Genomic DNA, 11544 nt, shown 5'->3' on the forward strand with positions numbered 1-11544 from the left:
TGATGACAGTTCAGGAAGAATTCCAGATTAAGATGTAATGCTGTGCAGACGCTCTGCTTCATCATGGATTTGTATGATTGTGTGTGTGTGCGACATCTTTCACCCTGCAAACACATGAGAGTGGGTAGCTCTTTGTTGTTGGGGCTGTTTGCTTGAGAGTGCACGATGGCTTTGCTGCATTTAAAGGTGAGTGTGTGTCTGCAAACCAGCTGCTGTGAAGCATTATGAGACCGTTGTTAAGATGTTAAGTGATGTTTCGTCTGTTTTTGATGCCTTACACATAGATTACTGTACGCCTAGACATAAGCCTATTACAGAGGGGTGTGTGTGTGTGTGTGTGTGTGTGTGTGTGTGTGTGTGTGTGTGTGTGTGTGTGTGTGTGTGTGCGCGCGCGCGCATCCAAAACATATGGCAGAATATTTGAAGGGGTGTGTTTGTGTGTATGTGCATGTGTGCGCTCTCTGCTCTCAGTGCTGCCAGTTTGTCTGCCTGAAGCTTCCTGTCATGTCTCACTTGTAAAGAGAGATTTTGTGGAGACATGTTTAGTTTTTGGTATCGACCCAAATTGTCTTCATCTCCAAGTATTATAAACTGTCCAGTGCCAAAAACTGCCATTGATCATCTGATCAGATTTATAATTTTGTTTATTTATTCTCCTGATTGTAATGATTGTCTTTTGTTGTGCTAATAATGGTTGTTTGTCTCAGACATTCACGTCAATAATATCTTGTCAGTTTTAGACTTTTTTATGCATGTTAATTTCCTCATTTAACATTTGAACACCTTGGCTTCTTCTGTTCATTGAAAAATGGTTTTGATTATCTTGTAAAAATAGATTATACTTCTCAAAGCAACAGTTTTCATTTAAGGAAGTTTTTAAGTAAAAATACCAAATATTCTCTTGTCCTAGCGTCTCAAATGAGACAATTATGCTGCTTTGCTTTATGTGTATGAAAGCAGAGAAAGGCCACGCTTGCAATTATGTTTTTTTTTTTTTTTTTTTAATGCCATCATTTGAGATCACAAGTTAAATATTTTGCCATCTCGCAAAACAAAGTGTGACTCGGGGAGGATTCAATGCTGAACAGTAATGACCTTGAAGGCTAAAATCAGGTGTGATCAAATGAAGCAGACGCTCACTGTTGAGTTTGCCATAATTACCTCATGATTTTGAAAAAAGTCGTTCTGTTGGGATAAAAAAATCTCATTATCTCAAAATCTGCATTTTGTTTTCTCGAGACACTGAAATCAATGAACTTGTTATCACGAGAAAACAAGCTGTGTTATCTCAATAATTTGGTCATTGTAACCATAAGACAATAGAAAATAATTGCAAACATGGCTGTTCTCATCTTCTGTATATCTGATATAAACCTGAATATCTTTGGTTTTACGACAAACAAGCAGATTGATCATGTCACCTTCAGTTCTATGAGATTGTACAGACATTTTTCTGTATTTTCTGTCATTTTAAGCACCAAACGATTAATCAATTAACTTAGAAAATACTTGTCAGATTCATCGATATTGAAAATAATGGTTTGTTGCAGCCCTACACAAAGTCAATGACCGTTATTGTGTGGATTTGGTGGTTGAGTGGGAAGTGTGTTCATTTTGCGTAGTTTTAGGTATATAATTAAAATGTGGGCTCATTGAATGCTTCAGTTTGTATTTGGAATTTGTATTAACTGTATTTCTTAGTGTTTGTGTCTACTGTGTGAGTGCATCTCTTCTTTAGTATGAGGTTATTTTTTGTGCATAATCTCTGATTAGAAAAAAATGAAGGTGTCAAAAATAGTATTGCTTTGTCATCTGCACAGAAACTCGGGTATCACTAGCTTTGAAAAGCCTCAAATGATACCCAGCTCGAGCCCAGTTGTTTGTCATTGTTTGAGCCAAACCCCAGCAGAGCCTGCGCTCACATTGGGGGGCATTTCAGAAAGCTTAAATAGGAATTATAGCTGCAGTGAGGTAATGGAACGACAGCTTGAAAATCTATGGGATGCCAGCTTGACAAATGCTAGATTTAAAGTTATCGCCTGCTTAACTTGCCACAAAACTTCCTTTCAGTCCTTCGATGTGACAGAGAAAGACAGGATTACACAGAGTGAAGAATGCAGTAAAACACAAACCCAGTCAGCTGAGCGCCTCTGCACCAGTCGATTTGTATTCTGCAAGCAGCAGGCGGCTGGTGGCTGTTGCTATTGTTTCGTTGACTTCAATATCAACTTATTGGAAAAACAAAAAAAACATTGTCGTACAATTCACACATGCATAGACACACACTGCTTTCTCTCAGGAACACACACGCCCAAGAAATGTACTGCAGTGTCTCTGATGAAATTGCCAAACGCTCACTTTGGTGTGTGCGTGTGTGTGTGCGGGCAGGTCCATCTCGGGGTTGGTTCCAGCGCTCCAAGGTGCTGCAGATTCAGGCGTGTTTGCGGATGGTCATGGAGTGGGCGAGCAGGTCCGGTCTGGGACATCTGGCCGACAAATTCTTCACCAAGCTCAACAGCACTGTATCCATACTGGCCACACCCCCACAACAGCTCACACAGGTACCACACACACACACACACACACACACACACACACACACACGTTCAACAAGAAGACAACAGAGCTGTTGTTCATGGGGCAAGTCACTCTGATCAGCTGTTGATTGATAACGTCTTGATAACACGGCATCTCACCTCCTGTGGCTGCCTGGCTGTGTTAAAGAGAACCTCCCAGGATTTCTGTTTCATTTCTCCTCTTCTTATTTTCTCCTCTGCTTCTTCTCTGCGTGCAGTTGAGCTGGCGAGCTTTGTCCAGTGAGCATCCGACTCTGAAGCCGGTCCAGCTGCACCGGATCCTAACCCAGTACCAGCTCACAGCAGAGATAGGCCCCGTACCAACATGGCAACCCAGCAGTGAGGACGAGGCGTACATATACAGAACAGGTACAGGTGTGAATTTATGGGTGAGTTTATTTAGAATTGAGCAGATCACAGCCACATAAAGCCCTCGTGTTGAGCTCAGCGTGATGCTGTAGCCTGTACGTACTGACATGTTTAAAGGCTCAGAAATGTCTTTTCCTTATAATTACTGATGTTTCATATCATATCAGATACAAGTTATTATTCAAAGCAAAGTGTTCTTAAATTCCTTTAAATGTGTGGACGGGATATTCAAGCTGAAGGTCGTCTGTCTAATGCTGCATTCACATGCATTCAGGCAGGTGGTAAATAGGCCTGATGATTTGTTGCTTTGGTGAGAAAAAGAATGGAATGACATATATTTAGATTCATTTCACATTCACACACATTCATTTCCAATTTTGACAGTGAACTTGGTGCAACTGGTGTATGCCTCGTTTATAAATAAAACCCTTTCTCTTTGTGTGAGGGAGTCACATCAGGTTGTCTTTCGTCATCTAGCATCTGCCTGAATCCACGTGAATGCAGCTTAATGCTAAAAGGGCTGTAGAGCAGCTTCTTCCTGGAGGATGTTATTGACGACAGTTTCAAATGAATGACACATGGACATTTGATTAGTTTACATTTTGAAGGGATTTTGCTGTTTGTGATGATCAGAGATCAAATACAGGATCAATATGTTTACCTGCACAGTGTCCTGGTTTGCATCATTCAGGATATCACATTTACAGTAAATAGGACGTAAGAAAAAAACCCTGCTGATTAATATCTTTGTGAACTCGCTCTCTTATTTCTGTATCGACCGAGTTTCCTCAACAGTTGACAATGAACCTAGTTTGGTTTCTGACCGTCTGAACGCTGCTGTACTTAAAACTGTTGGAATTGGCTTCTCCATGTGTCCTCCACATAACCAGTGTCAGACGCTCATTTCAGCATATACGATAGATCATTATCATGTATAATTGTGATGCACTCATGGCAAAGAGTGATCAGAGGCCTGGATGAGGGGTTCAGATGCCTTTTATAGAGAAGTTTGGGACATTAAATTTGAGAAAAGTGGTGTTTTCTCAAATTTAATGTCACAAACTTTACATTAACTAGCAGCCCTAGTTAGCTTTAACTTGCTATCCTGTAGAGAATTTTTGTCCTCATGGAGTTTTGGGTGTGAAAGCTGCAAACCAGAAAGAGTGAGAGGCCGATGGAGCAGCAATCCTGGATCAGGCCTTTAATGTTGTGCATGCGTATAGATGAGTTAACATCAGTGTGTGTGTGTGTGTGTGTGTGTGTGTGTGTGTGTGTGTGTGTTCAGTGGACCTCCTGGAGAGCTTTGAGAACCACCCTCCCATAGTGCTGCCCAGCGCCGGCTTCAGAGTGGACCTGGACGGCGAGTGCGTAGAAGACAGCATCTACAGACAGCTGCTCTACGTCCGCCACTACCTGTGGGGGCTGCGCACCAAGACGCAAACACACGGCAACACTCCCGGCGTGCACACACACTCCAACGGAACCAACACAGCTGACTGGCCCGATGTTCAGGTCAGAAAGACTCACACACACACACACACACACACACACACACTGTCAAATGCACACACCTAGAAGTAATCCAGGCCATGTGCCTCAGCAGCTGTGGTTGTTGAGGAGTTCCTCATAATCCCATAAATGAAAGACAAAAAACCCTCTACTCCAGCCAACCCGCACACACATACACACACTCCCTCACAGAAACCTAGACATGGTTAAATCATGGTTAATCTGATTAGTCTTTAGGCTGTCTAATTAGTGGGAACGGCTGACTAGACCATAATCCTGAGTGTTAATGCACCCTCAAATGCACACATACACGCGCACACAGAAGCACATATACATTCACAAATATGTCCAATGGTAAATCTGTCTTTAAGATAATCATGCAACTCCTTAATCTTACTCTTTAATTGGTTGTTATCGAGGAGCAACACTGTTTGTGCACTGCATCAGAACACTTTTCATAGGCCAACGACAGCAGGAACATTCATTTTCCTTCCATTTTCTAATCACTGCATCCTCACTTTACACCTCATACGGTCTTCTCAAGTCTTTCTGTCCAATCCCGACACAGAGGGAGTTGTTGCCTCCAGCCCACAGCAGCCCCCGCTCTGGGGGTCCTGGGGACGAGGTGACGGCAGAGACAGGAGAGGAGAGAGGACGGGACAGACCGCCAGGCCAATCACACACACACAGTCTCAGAAGGAACGGCACCATCCACCACCCTCGAGCAGCAAATCCAGACCCGTCCTGCCTCCTGACCCCTCCCAACACCCCGCTGTACCCAGAAGGAGGAGGAGGAGGAGGAGGAGGAGGGCCGATCGTAGGCCCAAACACCCAGACTAACGGCTGCACCGGCAGAACGGTGGCAGAATGTAAAAAGACCAACGGACTCATCGCCAACGGACTGGAGGGTAGGCTGAACAATATACAGGGGGTGGACAAAATAACAGCAACACATGAACACTGTAATGGAATCTGGTCTGGCATTAAAAAGTCACCACTGTGTGGTGTAATCAACACCTCAGACAGACCGAACATTGTATGAGTCACACAAGTAGGATTTTTCTGTGTTGGGCCATTGTATTAAATCATATATTGTGTGGTGTTTTTCTTATTTTGTCCACCCCAACTGTGCAGTTTTAATTTTTCAACCTTGCTGTTCATCATGCGCAGCATTAGAGATACCTCAGCTCAGGGAATCTGCCCCTGCTGGGTGCTGATATGGTACCAGTGCCACCTTTTCCCCACATTTCAAATCTGTATTTTGCACTGCAGCAGAACATGTTTTTATGTCAGGTAACTTGAGGCCAGGCTTCACTGTGGAAACACTGCATTGTATTTGAATTAAAGTGTATTCAGTGTTGATCGGTCACATCATGGCCTTCTGCTTAATAATTCATTTCTTTTCAGTGTTTTGTATTTCCTACACACATGTATTATCAGTACACAATATACAGTATGAAGACTGCATAAATACCAGTGCTGCACAGTATGCAGCACATGCATGCTATCATGAAGATAAAGCTGTGAGCATCACGATCAAATTCCCACTGGAATGAATTAAATTGAAAAATGATAGCAGGAGACACTTACAGGATGTGTGTAAATAACAACTGCACAAAACTGTTTTTATTAACGGATTTAAATAATCGGGATTAACGTTAAACAGTAAAACAATAACAAAGGATGTAGTTTGATGACGTCACCAAATAGTGTGGGATCATGGGAGTTGCTGTCTTCATTGTTACACAGCGTCCATCATCCTTGCTGATGAAGGATGAAGGTCTCTGTGTTGATCGTGGGTCAGCTCTGTGCCTCTCGTTAGCTCGATCTCTCCTCCTGTGCCGTCTTCATGGTGGACTGAGTGTGACGTCTGCAGGCTGTCTGTCAGAAGCACGTTTGTGTGTCAGATTACTTCTGTAGCTGCATTGTTGCATGCGTCTCGTATCTGTGTGTGTCCGACCCATAGCGAGACCCTGTGTGTGTTTCTGTGTATGTGTGTGTGTGTGTGTGTTTTTGGGTGTCCGTGTCCTCTGCAGGGTGTATTAGTGGGTGTGAGTTTCCTTTCCCTGTATCCTCCCCTGGCGCCCCTCCCCTTCCTGATGACTTGTGTGTGGTGTTTGTAGTGGAACTGGACAAGGGACCCTACGGACTGGGCATGGGACTCATAGACGGCCTGGTGAGTAGACAGAAGCTTGAAAGCAGATTTTACATTTGATCTTAGCGGTCAGTCCAGTTTCGAGCACTGTGTCTTTGTCTTTGTGATTCTGGGGCTTTACTACAACACAAAAACACAAAACCCTTTGCCTTGATATTGATATAGACTGATACGATGGGACTATTTTGGAAATGACAGTTCATGAATATAATTAGTGATGCTGATGTGATGACCAAACCGGATTTATTTTTGCAATGACACCTTCATTCAATTTCCTATGAATGTTCTCAAGAGTGTACTCAAACATCACATAATACATACCGAGAAACTGTACACATACACATAGACAGGGGTGCACGAAACTGGTACGCATGAGCACCAAAAACCAGAAATGTTTAACATCTCACATACATACTGTACACACTGTCACACATGTCCCTCCTGCAGCACACTCCTCTCAACGCTCCAGGCATTTACATCCGGACTCTGATCCCTGATGGACCTGCTGCCTCCGACGGCAGACTGAGGATCGGAGATCGCATCCTGGCTGTGAATGGGACCAGTCTGATAGGAGCAGACTACCAGAGGTACAGACAATGTTCCAGTGATACGAGTTAGTGATACTGACATTAGTGACTGACAGAGTGAGCAGTCCTCCCACAGTGTTAACCGTGCTATTAAGTCAATTGATCAGTTGGATTGATTGAAGTGAGCCCAGACTGTGACGCTCCTTCATCCTCAGTGTTTTTGCTGAGCTTCATGTAACTGGACTCCTGTCTTTCTCTCTCTGCTGTGCTCCTCGCAGCGCGGTGGATCTGATTCGTCTGGGAGGAGGTCGCCTACGTTTCCTGGTAGCCAAGTCCGACCCCGACGTGTCCGAGAAGATCAGTGCCTCCTCCTGCTGACCGCCTCTGAGGCAGGACAGCGAGACGACGAGCAAGACGGATGTGTGCGCCGATGAACAGGGTACACACAAACACGCACTCCACGCATACATACGCGGCATGAAATGTGAATGTGAAAAACGAGCGTCAGCACAGCACAAAGCCAAGCAATCAAACTGGAGATAACACTCCAGGACTCCACTCCACAGCTGCCAGACCCGCTTCCCTCACGCTGACTCTTACTGGGTTTGTGTGACAGACAGAATTTGTAACCCACTACGACATCAAAGGAATACGCTGCGAGGAAAGTTGCCTAATTAATCAGCGTTTGAGGTGGGCGAGGTCTAAGCAGCCAGTCTGCGGTCTGATGTGGTTTAAAGCACAGTAGATTATAAGGTTTTATTTCTCTCCTGTCAGCCTTCGGAGCATGTGTGCACATCGGACTTTTTCCACCTGTTTTTACAGTCATTTGTATGATATTATCAGACATGGGTATGGTGAAATAGCTGCCCAGCTGTCAGACAAAGGGACTGAAAATGTACTTTTCAATCCTAGTGGAGACAGCCTCGGTGAACACTGGATGTCTGGCGCTGCTTTTAGAGTGTTTTATAAACCAGCTCCCAAAGCACCATCACCGTCTGCTCAACGGACTAAACGGTTGGGTATGAATGTTGACTTTTGTACTGGAGAGCGGGTGAAAGAGCAGAGGAAGCAAACTCGTACTCGTACAGCCGAACTCTCCCATTTCGCATCAAACCTCATCACTGGACTTTACCTCCGCTGGATGTGGATGAGCCCTCATGCACAGGGGATGTGCACGTGATTCACCAAGACGACATGCTTCACTGCAGAGTTTCTGCTCCCTGTGTGTATAAACCACATTTCTAATGTGAATATGTGCTGTATTTATCTGGTTAAGAGGTGTAAATAGTTGTTTGTAAATATTTAACACATTGTTTGAACGTTCAAAAGAGAAACTGCATTCGGGGAACTCCTCAGTCATTTTTTCTGAGATATTACTGAAACCCATTGATGGAACAGAAGGAAATACAGGTACGGGTTGTGAATTTTTCTAAATTATTTATTTGTTTCAGTCCCATGAACAGAAGTATACCTTGTGTGCTGCAGAGATGCTTATTTCTGTTCACACTGCTCGATTTTGTGGTGAAAAGGTAACTAAACCCAAATTACTACAAGTGACATCTCGTGGAATGTGGCCACAGTGGACAGTTGTGTTTTTGGTCTGAGATTTCAGACTTCTGCAGAGGTGAATGTCACCTGTTGGTGAGTTGTTCACTGACAGCAGTTGTCTCTCCAGACAGAGCGTCCCTGTTGCTCTGGATAATCTCTGCCTTCGCTTAGGTTTTTATAAGGATCCTTTCTTTGTGGATTATCCAGAGTAACAGACATTTTTTCCTGGAAAAAGATGTCGCTGATGATTTTTTTAAAACAACTTTTTTACTGCTGTGAGCAGAAAACAACAGAAATCTCAGTGGTATATCTAAAAATCTAGAGCAAAACCAAACCTGTCTGCATGGCTGCACACCAGATAGAACAGGAGAAAATGAGGTCCAGCTAGAACAATAACAGGGCACTTTTTCTGAAGTCCTTCACTCAAAGACTGGGTCATTACAGAAAACAAAAAGCCACGCGCAGTCAGCTTGATGCTGCTCGGCCTTCAGTTCTGACCTCAGCTCTGTAGAGCCCCCTGGGATCTGGATCAGCGACCCTGTGCCAGCCTGTGAGCAGTGAATGAAGACAACGCTGCACAGCTGCAGCTCGAGATGTTCACCGAACACGAGAAAAGGCTGTGACACGAGGAGGTGAAGGACTGCAGGACAACTGCTTGTAGTGTTTCCTGGAGCCCAGCTTGTTCCGTCAGGCCAAAGGTCAAAACCCCCAAAAAGACTGAATTTGGAAGCATATTAAAAAAAGAAACCCACATGCAGTATTTGAGAAACTAGTGAGAATGACCAAAAGGGTGTGACTGTTGACAGTTGTTGGTGTTTTCCTGTTATTGTTACGGTGCTGGTTATTTTAATCTATTTACACAACGTTGTTTCCTTTTCTCCCCATCAGCTTTGGTTCCCTCTCCACTTTTGATTCTGGGCATTTCTTTGCAGTAACATTTTATTTCTGTACATTTTAAGGTTTGTCTGACACTGGTCTCATGCATGTCTGCTCTCCTCTGATCATTATTTATACTCTTAAAAACGATGGTACTTAAGAATAAAGGTTGTTGGATACATTGTTGGATGCTGCATTGATACACCAAACGGCTGACACACCTGCTCACATAAGAGACGACAGTGAAATTCTTGAGTCAATGAGGAATTTTAATTTGTGCTACACATTTTTAACAAATCACAAAAACAGGAACATTTAAAAATACATATACTTCTCTATTTCCAGAATGTTTACGTATTGATGACAGCTGTTTTTACACATAGCAAAATATTTTTTCTTTTTTCCAAAATAAGAAAAAAATACCTTCTAAATAGCTTTGTCATTTAGCAGATAGAGCAGCATACAATCATTACGCATATTTTTTTGTTTGTTTTTTTCTAATGTGCAACAACAATCACTGAAACCTTGCGCAAATTGTGCCTGATTGCCAGCTAAAAGTGAGGCCCGTGCGGAGCCGTTCGGAAAAGCTAAAGGCAGAGTGAGAATGAGAAGAGAAAGGGGGAGAAAGTGCTGGAGAATATCTAATTAAGGCAGTGTCTGTGGCAGGAATTGCCGACAGCTTGATGCCTCTGTAGAGACAGCAAAGACAGAGACTGCTCACGGGGGAGAGGGAGAGAGGTAGACTGGGAGGAAAAGAAACAAAAAATTATGCGTTTCTGAGAAACTGAAAGCAAAAGAGTGGGGAGTCAAGAGTAGAAAAGATTTCAAAAGTACCATAGAGAAAGAGAGAAAAAAGACGAGAGCAGTTGAAGTCTGTGGTCACGTGTTGGTCCCGCCCTTCCCCTGATAAAACGTCACCATTGTAGTGTTGCCGATCGTGTGCTGTTAAAGAAGCGCCGTGTTAACAATCTAAAAAGGTAAAGCTGTCTAAAGGTTAAAATAAATGACAAAAAAAAAGTTGAAATATTTAAGGCTTTAAGGATTATTACAATAATGCTTTTCTGTGCTAAGACAAACAAAACTGTACGCACAGGCTGTTGCATTTCTCCTTTTACCAACTACTGAAACAAGGAAAAAAAATTAAAACAATCAATTTGTCTACATTAGGTTAGCTCCACTTCAATCAACTCCAAATAGTTGCCTCTTTTTTGCCCTTCTCTGCTCCAATCACCCAGATCACCCTGAATCTGAGGAGCTTCACGCTGACAAACTGAGCTGAAGTGAAGCAAGAGCTGCTCAGCCCTGGTTTGTTATTCCTGGATTTGCTCCCGTCTCTTCTTCCAAAATAATATCCTCGTCTTTGTGCTTTACAGAGAAGGCAAGAAGAGACGCCTCGCGTTCTGGTCTAGGCCTCAATGTTAACGTCTTCCTTTTCTCATGGTGTGTTCACACAGAAAGCCAGTTTTCACCCTGCGTTACTCTTGCACGTTTGACAGCAGGATCATTTGTGTTTATTTGCCCCAAACAGCCAGAGTACCTTATTGTACATAAGCCATAAGACAGCAAGCAACAGCAGGCACTCGGGATGTGTGGAACTCACCATTAGGGGTTCCCGACAGTGGGGGTTGGGGGATGGAGAGCATTGCAGTATTTCTTTTCAGCATTACATACTGCGATATGAAAAAATAGATTTTCAGACTGCTGAAATGATAAATCGTGCAGCCCTACCCACCAGAGACTCTGGTTCTTTCTGTTCTGTCCCTCCAGTCTCTCTTCTTTTGTCCCGGTCCTCTCTTTGCTTCCCCTCCGGTCAGCACTCAACATGAATGAATACAGACTAATTACAGGACATTGTAACCCGACAGCGGAGGTCGGCACCTTGGCGGCTCGCTGCTGCAGAGGGGTTGAGACGCAAGAGTGAAGATAAATCCACTTTTTAATCCCAGAAGTTTAAAAACTAAACACTGAGCTCTCCTCCCGTCGG

General features: G+C 43.6%; 1 protein-coding gene across 3 annotated transcripts in view; it reads left to right on the top strand.

Moving 5' to 3' along the window:
* The window catches only part of radil (Ras association and DIL domains), a 23950-nt gene extending 14209 nt beyond the window's left edge, over window positions 1-9741 (top strand). For 2 of the 3 annotated variants that reach the window (XM_076728480.1, XM_076728482.1), the window contains 7 exons: window positions 2389-2561; window positions 2795-2945; window positions 4231-4457; window positions 5023-5362; window positions 6491-6630; window positions 7057-7196; window positions 7415-9741. In XM_076728480.1, the coding sequence (XP_076584595.1) occupies window positions 2389-2561; window positions 2795-2945; window positions 4231-4457; window positions 5023-5362; window positions 6491-6630; window positions 7057-7196; window positions 7415-7514 (1271 nt within the window). In that variant the 3' untranslated portion in view covers window positions 7515-9741. The remainder of the gene's footprint in view (window positions 1-2388; window positions 2562-2794; window positions 2946-4230; window positions 4458-5022; window positions 5363-6490; window positions 6631-7056; window positions 7197-7414) is intronic. The other variant, XM_076728481.1, reaches the window with a different exon arrangement.
* The last annotated feature ends 1803 nt before the right edge of the window (window positions 9742-11544 follow it).

This window comes from Chaetodon auriga, chromosome 4, assembly GCF_051107435.1.
Source record: "Chaetodon auriga isolate fChaAug3 chromosome 4, fChaAug3.hap1, whole genome shotgun sequence".
Lineage (NCBI taxonomy): Eukaryota > Metazoa > Chordata > Actinopteri > Chaetodontiformes > Chaetodontidae > Chaetodon > Chaetodon auriga.